We start from the raw sequence: 18,187 nt of genomic DNA on the forward strand, positions 1-18,187 counted from the left end.
TTTGTGAACCAAAATCCCAATATTGTTGTTGAATTGTGATGATTTGTGTAAGAAAAAAATTGTCAAATTGAGGAGAATTTTTTTTTATATGATTTTTTATTAACGACACGTTAAGCAAACTTTCTGGTAAAAATTCGATGTGATTGATGACTAAATGTCATTGTAAATATTATGAATTTAAGATGTTTAATTGATACCGTATAAATTAGTAAGTATGTTATTCATTTTGGTTTAAACACTTTGTAAACAATTAACTTGCTAAATCGATTCAAGTTAAACAGGTTTGTAAATGGTTCATAATTAGTAAGATTTTTTCTCGAGTTCTACCATTTTCGAGTTAAACGAGTTTGTAAATGGTTTAATTTTAAAGGATCCACAGGTTGTAATCAGTTTTTTCTTGAGTTCTAACAATTTCGAGCCGGATTAGTTTTTGACAACTCTTTAACATACAAACATAACATCAAAACACTTTCTTTTCTTATTCATTTCCCGCCATTTTTAACCACCACTACAGAGCTCACCAGAAAAACCATGTCCTCAACATCAAAGTTAATCTACACTCTCCTTCATCGAAAGCCGAAATCTTTCAATCAATTGAAACAAATTCATGCCATTCTCATTACAACTAACCTAAAATCTCCTTCAACATTAGCCAAACTTATCGAAAACCATTTTATACTCTCTCCAAATCAAGCTCCAAACCATGCTCATCTCATTGTTAACCATAATCAAACAGAGTACCAACTTTTTCTTCTTAACACTTTGATCAAATGCAGCTTACCCAAAGACTCAATTCATCTTTTTGCTAAATGGGTTTCTGTTTCTTCCATTGTTTTTGATGATTACACCTTCATTTTTGCTCTTGGCGCGTGTGCTCGGTCGCCTTCTGTATCGGGTTTGTACGAAGGAAAACAGATTCATGCTCGCGCTACGAAACTCGGGTTTATGCCGGATCTTTTAGTTTCTACAACTGCATTGCATTTCTATGCGAGCAATGGTGGTATTGGTTTTGCAAGGAAGGTGTTTGATGAAATGCCTAGGAGAAGTTCTGCTACTTGGAATGCGCTTATAACAGGGTATTCCTCGCAGAAACAGAATTCCCATGAGAATTCAATCAAGGGTTTGGTGTGTTTTAAGGAGATGATGGTGGCTGATGATTCTGATGTGAAGCCTAATGGCATGACTATGGTTTGTGTGCTTTCTGCTGTTTCGCAGCTAGGTTCCCTAGGGAGTGGGTGTAGTGTTCATGGGTATATAGCGAAAACGATTGATGCCCCGGAAAATGATGTGTATGTTGGAACTAGTTTGGTTGATATGTACTCTAAATGTGGGTGTCTTGGTACCGCGTCCAAGGTTTTTGCTATGATGAATGAGAGGAATGTACGTACTTGGACCGCGATGGTTACAGGACTAGCATTCTATGGAAAAGGAAGAGAAGCAATAGAGCTATTAAATGAAATGAGGGAATGTGATGTAAGGCCAAACACAGTAACCTTCACAAGTATGTTGTCTGCTTGTTGTCATGCAGGACTTGTTGAAGAAGGCTTATATTTGTTTCACAACATGGAGAAGGAATTTGGTGTCGCGCCTCAGATTGAGCATTATGGGTGTGTAGTTGATCTTCTTGGAAAAGCGGGGCTCTTGAGAGAAGCTTATGACTTTATAGTTAGAATGCCTACTGAATTGAATTCAGTTTTGTGGAGGAGTTTGCTTGGTTCATGCAGGCTTCATGGGGATTTCGTGTTGGGTGAGAGAGTGGGGAAGATACTACTTCAGCTCCAATCAGATTTACATTTAGGGAATGAAAGGTCTACGAGTAAAGATTATATAGGTCTTTCGAATGTCTATGCACTGGCTGAAAGGTGGGAAGATGTAGGAACAATTAGAGAAGAGATGAGGACGAAGGGTTTAGAAATAAAACCTGGCCGCAGTGCTATCTACTGAACGATCTGGTCTAGCTCTTTGTGAATGAAATCTAATGAATACAGCTAGTGCTGTCCACTGAGTAATCTGGTTTAGGTAGTGAATCTCTTTGAAAATGGAAACCGATGAATACACTAGAGTGGTTCACTGAGCTAAGTTGTTCACCTTCAAGTATAATAGACTTGTGATGACAGTCTGAAATTATGCTTGATTACAGGAAACCTGTACTATAGTGTATAATTCTCAGGAATTTTCGCTGTTGTGGCTGAAAGTGTCTGTAAAGTTTGGCTGTATTCATGAGGGTCTAATCTTTGGAGGAGTTTAACTATGGCAGGTTTGCTGCCTTGCTGGTCACTCTGCTGACAGCAAAGTTGCAAGTGTGGAAATTGTAACGTTTTACAGTTGCACCAGAGAGAGATATAGAGATTGTTAAAAGTAATGACCAACACCTTACAAGAAAGTGCATATTATTTCATGAAAGTCTTTCAGGGACGTAGAGAGTAGTATGTAATACGGAGTAGCTTCAATATCATAAAAGAAAGTAATGATCGATACCTTACAAGAAAGTGCATATTATTACATGGAAGTCTTTCAGGGACGTAAAGAGTAGAGTGCAAAAGCTTTAGTATCATAAAATAAAGTGAAGATTATACTGCGGCATATAATATGGAAAACTCTGCAAGTTTTTAGAAACTGACTCAAACGAGAGAACAAATTCAATCTTCAACGCCTGAAAGGAGGCAACATAAGACCCAAACCATATTTGGTGTCTCAACTCCTAAATTTTAGTAACTTGCTTGCTTCTACTACCTCCGTCACTTATTGTTGGCACCATTTGACCCAAAACGCTCTCACAAAAAGTAGGTTCATAGTGCAAACAAAAACGGACAGAGAGAGTAATAAGTGAACACATGCAGCTATCACACACCAAAAATGTTTTTAATACGTGCAAGAATTTGTCAAGTATATGTTTACCACATAACCACTCAAAACTAACTTTCGGTAAAGAACATTACCCTCCAAATTAAGGCAAATGAATGTTATATAAGCTGTTCAACGAATTTTTTTCCACAGTAACAATGATCATAGTATCAACAGGGAATCAATCTACTTCTAAACTTCAGAACTTTTTTTTTCTTTTCTATTTTTCTGGGTAAGATGAAATGGACCAGATTCATCGCGGATCAACTAATATGCTCAGATAAGCAAGCTAGGCCCTCAAGGGTGTTGGAGGGAGGGGGAGATAAGCAGAAACGCTTATCCCTTTACTGCAGTTGGGAGATTTTGATCCTATAACCTCAAGGCCAACACAAGGTAGATCCTACCAACTACAAGAAGCTATCAGTAATGCTAATCCATAAATGAGAAAGATTAGACGGCAAGACAATACCGTAACTCATGCTATTTGGCAATTCAAAGGCAATACAATGCCTTACGGTCCAATATGCAATGACAGGAAAAAAATTAACCATACTTTACATGACAATGGCAGATCAATATTGGATCTGAAGAATCTGCAGGACAATGGTTATTGGTTGCATGATTATTGCTCAGGACCACCATGTGGGCTACCTTGATCCATTCCCCCACGAATCCGTTTCTGGAGGTGCTCTAAGCTGGCAACTCTATGCATGGAAGAAGTTCTTGCAATCTTGCTGCCACCCAATACTTGTGTTGCAGCATTTTGCAGCACATCATCAATAGAAGGAATGTCAGTGACACCATTGTCGACTCTTGGATGAGATGCAGGCTGAGGATTATCAACAGGCTGATAATAATGAGTTTGTTTAGGGTCATCTTGCACCGGCACAGCAGCATCAGCTGAGTCAGAAGGGCAAGGGCTCCCACCAAAGGGTGCCATTCCCATAGCAGTGATTTCGGACATAGCCTGCAGCAAGGGGTTCATCCCTGTAACTCTTTTCACAGTTTCCTCCGCCATTTTTACCTGAAGAACAAACTTTTGCATTAACTAGGGGAAGCAAAATAAACAACTTTTAGTTCCTAGTTTTCAGCAAAATTTGTAACACATGCTACTCAAGTTAAGGAATACCTTTGCCCTTAAAGTTTCCACATCAGCTTTTAAAACTCTATTGTCCACAGCAGCATCATTGAATTTTTGGCTTATGTCAGTAAGACGCTTCAATAATGAAGAATTTTCACCTCTCAGCTGAGAAACCTATTGTGAACAGAGGAGTTATTGAAGATGATGAGTAAAATAAAAAAATGGTACAGATCAATATCAATACAAAAGTAGATCCAAATAAACCTGCGTCTCAAGTTCTGTCAGATGTGCCTGCTTTCTCCTCCTTGAGCGTCTAGCTGACTCTCTATTCGAAAGCATTCTGATACACAGAACAGTCATATATAAACATGAATGGAGAGAGAGAGATGATACTTAATCTAAAGACATTTTTTATAAAAAAAAAAATAATTCAAAATCAACATGAACCAAATAGCAACTCAAAGAGCCAGGCAAAATAGTGCAAGAAACAGACTGTGTACCATACTCAGAAGATCTTATTTGAACAGATCAAGAAGACCAAAATAACAAAAATTGGAAAATAAATATACAAATTTTATGCAGAATTCTTCTACAGCATTTCATCACTTAGAAAACTATGGCCATTTCAGGACAATTTAGTTAGATACTTCAAGTTTTAAGCGGGAAGATTAGTTAGTTCACATTCAACAGTCCATCACCACCTATGCACCCACCTCCATCCACCACCGCAACAACCATAAATGGTTCATGTCCAGCCACCATCACCAAAGCCACTAACCCCTCCCACCTCCCTCACAGATCAAGCTCACCCACCACCTGCTCTCACTACTCCCGTTTCCACCAACAAAACCACCCACAACCAAGCACACCCCATCACCATTTCCAACAAACCCCATGCATCCATCTCCAGCCACAATCACTAATCAGCATAACTCGTCCATCCACCAACACCATAGTCACTATTCCCACCCAACAAAGGTGAGCATAGAATTTGGAAACCCGAACTGGAGTTAGGAACCTGTGGCTTCAGTTCCTCCAGTTTTGGTCCAGGGAAAAAATTGAACACCTACTGCAACAAGTTTTGGTTCCCGTTCTCAATCGATTGGAACCACTATTGGGCATGTGGTCAACATCAGTTCTGATTCCAAACTGTGTATCCAGAAAGTAGAGTAGCAAAAATATGCTACTTAGCCTTTTTATTTTTTACAAAACAATTTTTTGGAGCAAAAAAATAAATTAAAAAAATTTAATAATAATTTGAGACAAAATCATAAAAGAGTAGATTTATTTTTTAAAAAAGCTGGCAATAATTTTTTAGTGTCTAAAAAATGATCCAAAAGCCTGTAGCGGTTCCAGTTCCGGTTGCATTTTGAGGAACCAGTTCCAGTTTTGCGAATCTTGGTAAGGTACCTTGCGTTGCTCACACCTACCACCCACAACCTTCACAAATCAAGCCCACCAACCACTTGCTCTCGCTACTTCCACTTCCACCACCAAAAGAACCCAACCAAGCACATCCAATCACTGTTTCAAGCAATCCCCACACAATTCACCACCACTACCTACCACCATAACTTGCTCCTTGTCCATCCAAGGCCACTATCATCATACTTCCCAATCACCAATCCCGTCCACCATCCTCATAATTCAAGAGCGAGACAGCACGAAGAAAGAAAAATAATGATATTATTAGATCTGCAAAAAAATTTTTTTTGCAAAATTAAACAAAAATATTACAGAGGAATACAGAAAATTCTTTGAATAGAATTAACCTCTTCATCCTCATCTCAAAGGTTTGCACGACGTCGGAGTTGTATAAATTTGTTGTCAATGGTCGTCAGTCTTTGAAGTCTGAGTGTTATGGAGGGGAGAGGGAGTGAGTGATGATAACTGGTGGAGGTGATTGTCGTAGAAAAACCTTAGATCGTAATTAGATGTAAAATGTTTGGTGGAGAATCAAATATAAAAGATAATGAGTCGGCAAGGTCAGACTAATTGGATAATTAAGGTAAGTTGGTGTGGCTTGAATTTATATTGGTTAGTATAGGGGTGTAACGTTCCCCATTAGGAAAATTTTGATATAGTCTCACACTCTCACTTGGCTTTGCAATGAAAGTGGTTTCTATGAATTAGATGTGTATTTGTCTTTCTTCCTATAAGAAGAAAAAGTAATTTAATAACATGTTGCTGATTGCAATCATAAAAAAATTACTTTCTCATTATAACGTGTCAATAAATTTCATGCAAAGTCTGACTTAGCAACACATCATCCAGATGACATCACAAGGAGCTCATGAAAGCGTTTTATATAAGCAATTGACATCACACATAAATTACTTTCTCGATATAACTGGCATAAGCTTCACGTGAAGTCTGACCTTGCAACACATCATCCAAATGACATCAATAGGAACTCATGGAAGCATTGCAACAAAACAAATGATAGCATGCAACTTTGATGCAAATTCAATGGCAATGAAACCTTTAGATGACATACTGAATTATGATAGAAAACTCATAATCAGTCTATAAACATCGAAGAGGAGCCTATCCATGTAAACATTGAGTTGATAGAAGAGTGAATTATGAAGTCTGCAAAGTTCAGAATAGACTAAATGAAAGTTGGAGACAAAAACTTCAGCAGAATGCATACTAGATATCTAATTATAAATTAGTAATCTATCAGATTACTTGAATTACACAAGATCATTTTAGTTTCCTGATACTATGATTGCCTAGCATTTTTATAAGTTAGGCTTCCTTAGTTCCATTAAATTTAGAAAGCATCATATTTTCCACAAAAGATTTGTTCAATAGTGATCAAATGTACAATCCAAGTAGAATACTGTTCACACCAGCAAGAATTAACCAATAATGGGAAAGATGTCAGAAAAGAAAAGGCTGCCACTTTCCCCATCGCTGTGCAATGGGATGGAAGGATAATAAGTTAAGATTATGCTACTAAAAGTATTTACCTCCGAACACGCTTTACATCAGCAGGATCCATATTGTCAGTTTCACCTTCTAAATCGTCATCATCTGACTGATCAGAATCATAGCTGGTGGTTTGGTTGGCCTGAACAACAGGTTTCTTGGGCAGGGTGGGAGGGGAGAGAATTCCAATAGGCTTTGAATCCTTATCTAGTGACCCTGTGAGATAGTTATGTGGATAGTCAAATTTAGTAACATAATTTTAGAACTCAATTCACAAACAAGCATAGAAAATAATATACAGATTTAGGGGTCAATTGAGAAGTTCCTTAGAATGAGAAGGATTTTATGTGCATAACCTTGTACTGTATGTACATTTTTTTTAACTAAATGTGCAAAAAAAAATTGACTCAAGTTTGATGTGCATAAATTTTGAACATAATGTGCACAGTTTATGTTTTTCCAGAAATTCAAAATTTTTATTAGTTCAAAAATCAATTTTGCACATTTTATCGAAAAAAATATGCACATTTAGTAAAAATATGGGTTCGTTAGGCCAATCCAAAAAAATTGTTTAGTAGGACCTCATAAGTTTTGAGTCTGGCCTGATTTACAATACAATGATATACTAAATAAATCTTCAGACTCATTAGGATCTACCATATATGTTTTAGACAACTAGTTTAATACAGCACATCAGTGAGCTTATGTTATTAACATTATGATTTATTATATTTAATTTTCAACATGAATTTTAGTATTTTGGAATATTATACAAATATATTCAACATGATTTATTATTTTATTAATTTTCAACATGAATTTTAGTATTTTGGAATATTATACAAATAGGTTATATATTATATATGTCTATACAAGGTTGTACATTATAAAGGATTAATAATTGAAATTAAGTTAGCTTTGTGCCTTTGCGCTTACTTATTTTGGAAGTACTGTCAAAATTTAAATTTATACTTTAACCTTTTTCACATTGTTTGTGCACTTCATAAACACTTCAAACTCACATCTAGGAATCTTTTCTTCATATTTTACTGAGGTTTCTCATTCTATGTTATGTAAGATTAAAAAGATAGTAACCACCCAAAGGATCAAGTACGTTGGTTTACAGTTTTCTGACAAAAATTGTAGTATGTTGCTTCTTTCATTGGTTCTTTGTGCTGTAGATCCGAATTATAATTGTTGGGATTTATCTTGAGCAATCGTAGTAACTCAGTACTTTATTTCCGTGGGACTTTAGGTGTTAAACTGACGCCATCCAACTTAAACTTTTGTGTGAAGTTGAACTTGCTATTATATAGGATTGCTTATGTGACTACTAAAACTCAGTTATTGAGCTTAAGTTGACAATGTAAAATTCTGCCATTGAATTTTTTGTCAAACTATAAAAAGGATATGATAGATTTGAGATCCATGAAATAGATGTTTACTTTACCCCAAATTTTACATTTTTCAAACTCGAAGATTATAGAATTGATTGTTCTCATCATTCACAAAATCTTCAAAAGATTAGAGAAAAAAAAAATTAAGAATCTGTTGGATGACAGAAGATACATTCAATTTAAGTTCAGTTGTGAACTCCATCTTTTTTCGTCAAAAACCAATAAAGATGATTTTTTATACCCATGATCGACCTAAGAGTTGGATATTTGATAACAAAAGTTAAGCAAGAACATAAATCTATGTTTACTTTGGAAAACATTTCAACGAAAAAAAAAAATTGAAATCTATGGAAGAACGGTGAAGGGAGGGGGGGGAGGGGAGGGAGAGGATCCTATTATTAACCCAAATCAAAATCTGGAGTGGTACTAGTCTACTAGAGCATGATCCTCTATCATGAAGATCAAATTCCCAATATTAATTAAAATTGTTGCTTTCCCAAAAATATAAATGATAACCATTTTAAACAGTATACTTATTTGAAAATGAGAGATCTTTGATAGTCCTTGTGACATAGAAATGGTAAGAAAATTGTGAAAGATTTTAATACTCTATTTAAGCCACAACTACATTGATTAATTCATATATTTCGATTGGAGAAGATTACGAATGATAATTTATTTTTTTTTTGGGAAAACAAAAAAAAAAAACACAACTCTTTAAATTCTTTGGATGTTATCAACTCTTTGAAAGTCAATAAAATTTGACTAAAGCTTTGTGGCAGTCTAATTCAGCTAGATATGGACAAAGGGAGTACAACCTAAGATATATATATCTAAAAGTTAAGTGTCTTATTTTTCAAAATGTTAAAAAAAGGAGCCAAATAAAGATAAACAATGATTAAAGCCTATGCACTATTACAACTTAGTATCAATCATTTGTTTATTTCTCACCCAACAATAACACTACCAACTCTCCTTAAAATATTCAACAAATATGTCAAGTTAACATCTCAACAATCAATTCAAGTTAACAACGACCCACCCAGGCTAGAAATAGGTTGAAACATGGTAATTACAACCATGCATCATGGAAAAATTAGTTTGACTCCAAAATGCAAGGAGATTAAATAGAGGTCGAGTGAAAGAAGTTCAATGGATGCTCCAAAGACTGAAATGGAATGGTGTCAGAATAAGAAGCCAGTATTTTTCAATTTAAAATCCATTAATTGTCTAGTTGTTTGGTAATAACTTTATCACTCAGAGTAAGGATTGAAACCCCATACTTGATTATGTCTTTGGCCACTTATAAAATTTGTAGACTTCATAAGACGGGAAATTTCAAAAGTTGGTATTCTCACATTGAAACATAAGCTAAAATTATTATTCCCCTTTTTTTTTCTTTTTCTTTTTTTTTTTTGGCTCTAAGACTCTTGATTTTATAAATTTAAAAAATGTAAGTGGAATGGTGAATAAAATTAGAGACATGGAGCAAAAAGGTAGGTAGGCTAAAGGAAAAAAGCGGAAGTAAAGAGAATGAAAGTGGAAAGGTATAAAAATTGTAAGATGGTAAAAGGTGTTTGCCAAAACAGAATAAAAGTGCCTAAAAAGTAAAAAAGAAGCGGTCCTTTACAAAACTTGTTAACCAAAACCAATATTCTCTTAACTCAAAAGGTTGCTGTAAATTTGGAAGACTACAGGTCAGTTTAGTTCATCTTATTTTAACTTATTTTATCTTATTTCAAAAAAAAAAAAAAATGATAAGTTCAAAATAAATAATTTAAGAAATATAATTAAATAAATAAGATCAAAAAAGTAAAGTATAATAAATTAGTTCAAACACAATAAATTAGAGTAAGTTTAAACAAAATAAGATAAAATAAAAAATAAGTTCAAATAATACAAATAAAATAATATATAAAAAAAAAGTTTGGATAAAATAATTTCAGTCAAAATTAGATGAACCAAACAAATCCTTGGTTTTTCAAGCAATAACAAATCAACAATCATGGGTAGTGGAGACTGAAACAGACGATGAGCAAAGAAGGATGTGGCCATGGAGGTAGTAGGGTAGCTGCAGAGGGTTGGTGAGATGGACTACTCATAATGTGGTGGGTTGCTAGTGTACCTGAGGAGCAATGTATAAAAAGTAGTGCTCAGGAGCTAGGCGAAGCGCCTTTTTCACTAGGTGAGGCACATTCAAAGAGGTGCACGAAGCGCACATAAACAAATTTTTGCTTTATATTGTGCCCCTCACTTCAAAGAGGCGCACCAAAGCACATCCAAGGCGCGCCTAGGTGCTGCAGGACCTTCATTTCCTCATTACGCCTTGAACCTTTTATACATTGGGAAGGAGACTATGGACCTCACACCCTAACTAAACCAAACAACTGTATCAGCTTTTTAGGCATCAACTCTATTCCTTCCATTTCTTGAACCAAACCAAGCAACCACTTATTTAAGGTCCAGATCAGAACTCAGAAAAATACGGTGCAAAAACCACAAAGTGATCAAAGAGAAGAAATTGTATACTACAACATTAACATTAACATTCAACATTACCCAATGCTTTAAAGAAATGGCTTCCTGGGTAAGAAAGACATTCCATACTAAAAGTCATAAACTGGTAAAATTCCACTAAAAAATGTCAAATTAAGTGAACTGACATTCTGTGATGCATAAACTAAGAAAGTAAGGTTGCCTACATTCCAAGTCTAAGCATCTGTAGACACAAACCTTTACATGGAGGAATGGAAGCTGGTCGTGAATCAGCTGAACCCTGTGTTACATTTTCTGCTGCACCGGCTGAATTTTGATTCATAACAAAGGGTGCCTGTTAAAAGTAGATGAGGAGGAATCAGATGATAAATTTACAATAAAATGATCAAGGTGAAAGATGCCTGTTTACTAACACAGAGAAGAAAAAAAAAACAATAAAGCAAAAAATAAAAGCCATTCCAGAAAGTAGCACCAGTCCATGGCCTCGTTATTTTAAAGTTCAGGGGCTTTTGGAGGGATTCACATTACCATAGTCATCAGATGAACAATTCGGAACCACTCCATTTCTTTTCCCTCACTTTACGCTGGTTCAAAGGGTGACATGTTCTAACATTTCAAAACAAAACATATTCTATTCTCCTCCAACTCTCCAAGATCTCAATGACTTTTAAAAGAGAGAGAAATGGTAATGCAACCACCTCAGGCATGGTAAGGTGAGAGCCCTTCTAAAGAGTCATGGGCACTTAATTACGATTCGAAGCCGTTGCAGGTATTATGGTCAATAAAATATTCCAAATACCAAAATTTTCTACAGTCTACTTCTAAAAGGAAAGAAAAAAAATTATGGGAAATAATCAGTTGAAGTGTGTAGGGATAGAAGCCCAAACTCCTAAATCATCAAACATCAACTGATACACACAGCTTCTAGTAAAATGACTTATTATGAGAAGAAAACCACAATGCACTTTTCAGAAGTCACTGTCTGCATTTGTCTCATAAAAGAGGGAAGATTTTCTTTGCAATTTCCTTGAAATAATTAAGCAGGATCTGAACAAATAGGAACATAGAAGATAAAGTGAAAAGGAGCAGTACAAACAGGTATAAAAATTCCTGCCAAATGAGGTCGACAGTATCATGATTGAAAATCGTCATAAAGGAAAATATCAGTTTTAAGAAGATAGGGAAGTACACAGGTTAATGACTGAGCTAATGAGCCAGTACAAAGCTCACACTACTGTGCAATAGACTACCCTTAGGAGGGGCGATTTGGGAAGTCTAGGTTAGTAGTCTTTAGCCTTAGTATAAATAGGGGATAGGATATGCTGTAAATCTTTATGAGTATTGTGAGGAAATTTGTTGAGAGTAGTAACCTCAAGTTACTAAGAGAGTGATATCCTAAAGTTATCAAGAGAGTGATAGCCTCAAACATTAACCTATCCATTTGTATCCAAAATTTTGCCATTGTCAATAAAAGACTCAAGCTTTTATCTTTATTTATTAGCCTTGTTAAATCAGAAATACAAGTCAGATTAGTAATCTATTACATAATACTTGGCCTGGCACTCTGGCAGGCTCAAAATCATGCAGAGAGGCTATATTCATGCGGTCATGCCTCATAGAAGCATAATATAAAGATAGCAAGTACTTAAAAGTACATAGCCAAGATCCCTCTTTGCATAGGTAAAGAGCATAAGCCAAAAAATACGCAAAGTGAATTTGCAATTATGAATATTTATCCAACTCAAACAAGCAAAACAATATAACACAGCACAGTCACAGATGATACCACATCAAAGCCAACTCGTCATAGAAAATTTTAAGTAATTACAAACCAAATTAGGACAAAGTTTTGAGTTACTCCCACAATTCAGTACAAGTACTTGTACATGATAAGAAAGAGAGTGAATCCAAAAGGTACACAGCAGACATTCGAGGGGTTGTAGAAATCATCCATCACAGCAAGCCAAAACTCAAAATACTGATCAAAGATAACAACCCTAGCCAGCTTAATTCTATATGATCAATTCATCTTCCAATTCATTTTTATTCTACCCATAATCTGTCTTCCACCAAAGAACAAACTAGTAGCAATAAAGCATTACAAAACATTGATAAATCAAGAAATTGAAACTATTCACCAAATCAAATAACACAAAAAATTCATAAGCCCCAAACCAATAACATAAACCAACAAGAAAACAACCCATCAAATCAGAGAGCACTAAACCTCAAAAATAAGCCCCAAATCATGAAAAAGTGCCCAATCAACTCAACCAGCACTAACCTCTCAAAATTCACCTCAATCGATTAAAACTAACGAAATAAAACCAACCCATCAAATCAAACAGCACCCAAAATCGAAAAAATCAACAACAAAAAATGAGCTCAACCTCTCTCCAAATCAAAGCTTTAACAATTCACAAATCAATAAAGAGCTGGAAATCAAAGAAGGACCACCCAATTCAAATTAATTCAAGGAAATTCAAGAACAAATCAATTAATCAATCAAATTCCCAAAAAAAACGACTATTGCAAATTAAATTAATAAAATAATTACCCCAGTCAAAGCGACAGCAGCACAAGCCAAATTGAGTTTATTCTTAAGAACAGCATGATAATCATCAGAATCAATAGGAACAACACTCGATCCTTGACGATTCAACGACGTCGTTCCATTCCCCAACGATTGCGCACCCAAATTATTATATTTACTAGTAACATCGGCGGTTGTTCCGGCGGCGGCTGACGTGGCGGCGGTCCCAGAAGCAGCAGCAGAAATAGGGGGATCTTTGATCTCAACAGCGTCGTTTTCCGCCATTGATTTAGAAGAAGAAGAATCAGAAATTGGTGAAGTTTCTTGCAAGAATCTCTCGAAAGCCCACTCAGATGCGCTTCTGTTCATCTTTGATTCTCCGGCAGGTGGCGGCGGTGGCGGCGGCGGCGGCGACCAGAATTGGTCGGAAATGTCTCCTACTGAGAAGACTCTATCCATTATTTTATTTTGTTTTTTTGCTTTTTTTGGGGAAGAAATTGATTTTATTTAAATGGGTTTTTTTATTTTTATGTAAAGATTTGATTTTTATTATATGTGGATTGGTATTATCTGGATTGTGATGATGATGAGGGTATGATTTTTTTGGGTGTTTTTGATTTGATAAAGTTAGAGTTTTTCTTGTAAAAGAGGGTGGGTTGTTGGTGTATTTGGGAAAGCTAATGGGAGAATCGTCCAAGAATAACTCTCTTTTTATATGACTGTAGTAAAATTATATTTAAAATATACTATATTTTATGTGTGTATGTACAATTACTACAAGTTGCTACGGAGTACTTGCTAAGTTGCTTTTGCTTTGAGTGTCCTTTTGAACTTTACTAAAATTCGAGCGGAATTAGGTTGATCTTCGAAATTATGTTATACGAGTAGATGTAAAGGGAGGAGGTGAATATTGTTAGTTAAGAAGTTAGGGATTCTGAATGGATGAGTTATATCTTACGAAGTATATGTTCTTGGACAATTGGACACTCAATAATTTATGCTTTCCAGATGTATCTTTTTGAAAGGATCAATTGTAAAAAAAGAAAAACACAAATTAGAATCAAAATCTTGAAATGATATGGGCGTGTTCTAGAAGTTATAATCATGAAGGTTATTCCATTATGGTTAGATTTTTTGAGCTGTGGTTGGTGATCTGAATTGTAGGGATTGAGGTTAGAGTGGTTCGTTTTAGGTGGGGTTTGGATGGTCATGGTGATATGTAGGAAGGGGAGGAAAGGAGGTGGGGTGGGTCGTCGTGGTGTATTGTGGATGGGAGAAATGGGCGTGGGTCTAGTAATGGATACCTTTATGCACCACTTGTTTTTAAGGATGTTTTATAAATGAGAAGGTATTGTGTGAGACTTGCCTCACCAATAGTTTGACGAGTGCCTTAAAACAACAATCCCACTTTGTAGATGATATCATATAATCAATAGAGGATATTATCAATCCTATACATGATATCCTGGAACCAATAAAGAATATCATTGAACAAACAGATGATATCATCTATAGGCGAGATGATATCATATAAAGAGTATATATATGAAACCAAGTTATAATGAGAACCAAGGCTAAAATAAAGAACTGGGAACTAATTTAGGCCCTTAGATCATGTTAATTGGACGACTCACATGCTTCTCATGTCATTAATGGCATTTTTGTAATATTTTAACTTTATAAAGTAGTTTCCAGTTTCATTTCTCAAAAGTAAATGAAAATTTAGTAAAAGGTAATGAAATCAGTCTTTGGAATCAGCTGTTATAGTGGGTTACGTAGATTAGTCTTTGGAATCTGTTATTGTAGTGAATCAATGTAAATTGGAATCAGCTGTTTTTGGTTATTAGAGAGGTTGGTACCACTGTTATTGTCTTATTGATGTTGAATGACCTTAAAGGGAAGCTTTGTTAAAAGTTGTGTTGATATTGTTGATCCTCCTGATCATGTGTAGTTGGGGATTCCCGCAGCTTCTGAGCATTTAATAAGTTAAGAATTTGATTTGAAAAAATCAGATGCCCCGCTGATACAGTGTTAGGAGCAGAAATTCTGTTTTTCATTTGGTTTAAGAATGAAGGATGCCTACCACCCTTTTCTGGTCATTTTCTAATACAATTGAAAAAAAAAAAGGACGGTTCTTTAACATTCATATTTTGGGCCTAATCAAAAAGAAAAAGGTTCACTAAGGACAATAAATTTAATTGGGCTTGGAGGGGTTTTAGGTTACCTTTTTACTTTATACTAGGGTAGTTAACGCGCGACATGGTTAGTGCGGAGAAGTTATCAAGGCTTGTACGTAGTAATGATTAGTAAGCATTTTGCACAAAAAAATGTCTTATGCAATCTTTAAATACCTTGAAACTGGTAAGATTTAATATAATGAACCTTTCGAAAGAATAACAATCGACTATTAAGTTCAAAATCATATATCCTTAACCTTTTCTTATGTATTTTAAAGAGTAAAAAATAGCATTTACGCTTTTCTTGTAGAGTCTAGATGATTCTCTAGAATAAAATTTTGATAATATTACAAGCTGAAAAACAAAAAGTAACAAATAGAGGAATAATGAAATTTTGCATCAATTTATTCTTAGGTATCCTATGAGTACTTAGGACTGTTAGGTGTTAAATTTTAGTTTTGAGTTTGGATTTTGCTCAAGTCCAATGCAACATACATTTATACTTAGCAATGTTGTTAATTCTAATATGAATATATGATCATTGAGTATAAAGTTTGGTATCTTGTACCCAATGTAAAAATCCAAAATAATAAAATACGGAATAGTGTTTTTTTTTAAAAAAAAAATAAATAAATAAAAAAATAAAAAAAAAATAAATAAATAAATTTTTTATACTCCCTCCGTTACTTTTTACTCGCAACTTTGGAGGGAGTTGCGGACTCCTAGGCAAAAGATGTTAAGTGGAAATATTAGTAGGAGGGGCATGTGATTAGGTAATTAAAAAGGGAGGGAAAATGAAAGTAAGTGGGGGCATGTGACCCCTTTTTTTATTTTCTCTCTCCTGTTCTCTCTCCTTTTCTCTCTCCTTTCCCTCTCTTTTTGCGTCCCTCCAAAAAATCCTGACAGAAATTTTGGAGGCTAAATGACTTAGCCTCCATTTTTTTTTTTGGCTCCAAAATTTTCATGAAAATTTGAAAATTTTGGAACCTGAAAATTTAAACAGCCAAAATGAAAACATAAACACCCTTTATAAGGGCAAATTCATTCATTCCACAACCCACAACACCACAAACAAGTTCAAAAGGGTATTGGGGGGGGGGGAGGGAAATACGAACAGTGTTATAGTTACAGACCACATAACCCAGAATTTAATTGTTTGAAAATTACAAAAAATCATCATCATCTAAAATTAGCCCTAATTCCTAATTGTTGAGTTAGTATTAGCAGCATTAGTGAATTTGTACAGAATTAGGCTCCACTGAAAGCTTCCAAAAAAAGGCAAGTCACCTCCACTTCATCACCTACCATCAAATCTGCAAAAAAAAAAAAAAGGGACTCATGGCAGAGACAGAGGATGATTTTTTCAACATCAATCAGTTGCTCATGGAGCATATGTCAGAGATGGAAGAAAATTCCATGCATTCAACATCAGAGTCAGGGACAGATTCCTCACAATCATCACAGCAAGAAAACAGTGAAGGCCATCAGAATGGGGACTCTCATTCAGATGAAGAGCAAGGCAACAATGCAGCAAACAATGGTAGGCAAAGCAGGGAACTCACCATTCAACAGAAAAGACAAATAGTGGATGATATTCTACTCCACATGGAAGGTAGCTCACTTCCAAGAGGTATGCTGGCCTCTTTGGCAAGAAAACATCAAGTACACAAATCAACAACAACAAGATGGTTTCAAGTAATAAAACAACACATGCAGCAAGGAGAAGTTGTTGATGTCAGGACCAAAAGGCTAGGGAAAACAGGCAGAAAGGCCATTGAGTATTCTGATGAGTGGCTGATGTCAGTGCCACTGTACAAGAGGACAACAAACAGAAGCTATGGGGCAGCATTGAATGTCAGCCATGTTCTCATTCACAGATTAAAAAAAAGAGGCAAACTGAGGTCAGTTTCAGCAAGTAATCACCCAGCACTCACTGACAAAAAAAAAGTTGCAAGGCTAAAATGGGTTCTACAACACATACTTCCAGCACCAAGTCAAGGGGACCCAACATTCATGGACATGCAAAATCACATTCATATTGATGAGAAATGGTTCTACTTGAACCCAGAGACAAGGACATTTTACCTCACTCCAAATGAGGAGGTGCCTTACAGAGCACAACAGTCCAAAAGGTTTAAAATGAAAGCCATGTTCATGGGAATGGTGGGCAAACCATTGTATGCAGCAGATGGGACTATGATACACTCTGGGAAGTATGGATTGTTCCCATTTGTAAAGCATGAAAGAGCTAGGAAGAAAAGCAAGAACAGAGAGGCAGGGACACTAGAAACTAAAGCCATTCAAAGTGTTAACAAGGAAGCAATTAGGGAGATGATTTTGGAAAAAATCATTCCAACAATACATGCTGAATGGCCAACAGAACTGTCAAAGAACATCATCATACAGTGGGACAATGCTAGGCCTCACCAAATTCCAAAAGATGAGGAGTTCATTGCTGCAACTAAGGCAAATGGTTTCAACATTGAGTTTGTGTTTCAACCTGCCCAATCCCCTGACCTTAATGTGCTTGATTTGGGGTTATTCAAGGCCATACAATCAATTCAGTACCAATCATTTCCAACTAATTTGGATGAGTTAATTGAAAAGGTTGCTGAAGCTTTTGACATGTTTGATCCAACACTAAACAGATACACATAGATAACACTTCAATCTTGTATGATTAAAGTGTTGGAAAAGCAAGGAGGGAACAATTTCAACCCACCAC

The 18,187-nt window shown here is 35.6% G+C and overlaps 2 protein-coding genes and 1 pseudogene across 2 annotated transcripts; 2 read left to right on the forward strand and 1 right to left on the reverse strand.

Annotated features, from left to right (window-relative positions):
- Positions 1 to 531: 531 nt before the first annotated feature.
- On the forward strand, positions 532 to 1,944 carry LOC145603423 (pentatricopeptide repeat-containing protein At3g18970 pseudogene; annotated as a pseudogene).
- Positions 1,945 to 2,926: 982 nt separating this feature from the next.
- Positions 2,927 to 13,985, reverse strand: LOC145605073 (light-inducible protein CPRF2-like). Its single transcript, XM_081661090.1, has 6 exons — positions 13,310 to 13,985; positions 10,990 to 11,086; positions 6,901 to 7,075; positions 4,190 to 4,265; positions 3,974 to 4,099; positions 2,927 to 3,868 (listed from the first exon to the last, which is right to left on the reverse strand). The coding sequence occupies exons 1-6, from the start codon at positions 13,742 to 13,744 to the stop codon at positions 3,467 to 3,469; spliced, it is 1,311 nt and encodes a 436-aa protein (XP_081517216.1). The 5' UTR covers positions 13,745 to 13,985; the 3' UTR covers positions 2,927 to 3,466.
- Positions 13,986 to 16,800: 2,815 nt separating this feature from the next.
- LOC145603915 (uncharacterized) lies at positions 16,801 to 18,120 on the forward strand. The gene has a single exon (XM_081659883.1). It carries the CDS (start codon positions 16,801 to 16,803, stop codon positions 18,118 to 18,120), a length of 1,320 nt encoding a protein of 439 aa, XP_081516009.1.
- Positions 18,121 to 18,187: the final 67 nt, after the last annotated feature.

The sequence above is a fragment of the Chenopodium album genome, chromosome 22, assembly GCF_948465745.1.
Source record: "Chenopodium album chromosome 22, dcCheAlbu1.1, whole genome shotgun sequence".
Classification (NCBI taxonomy): domain Eukaryota; kingdom Viridiplantae; phylum Streptophyta; class Magnoliopsida; order Caryophyllales; family Amaranthaceae; genus Chenopodium; species Chenopodium album.

Excerpts from the sequence above, each read along its gene's own strand:
- LOC145603915 (XM_081659883.1), top strand. The coding sequence starts at position 16,801 with ATGGCAGAGACAGAGGATGATTTTTTCAACATCAATCAGTTGCTCATG.
- LOC145605073 (XM_081661090.1), bottom strand. The coding sequence starts at position 13,744 with ATGGATAGAGTCTTCTCAGTAGGAGACATTTCCGACCAATTCTGGTCG. Across the intron at positions 11,087-13,309 it reads CTGCTGTCGCTTTGACTGGG|GCACCCTTTGTTATGAATCA; the intron begins GTAATTATTTTA and ends TACTTTTAACAG. Across the intron at positions 4,266-6,900 it reads GATGTAAAGCGTGTTCGGAG|AATGCTTTCGAATAGAGAGT; the intron begins GTAAATACTTTT and ends TCTGTGTATCAG.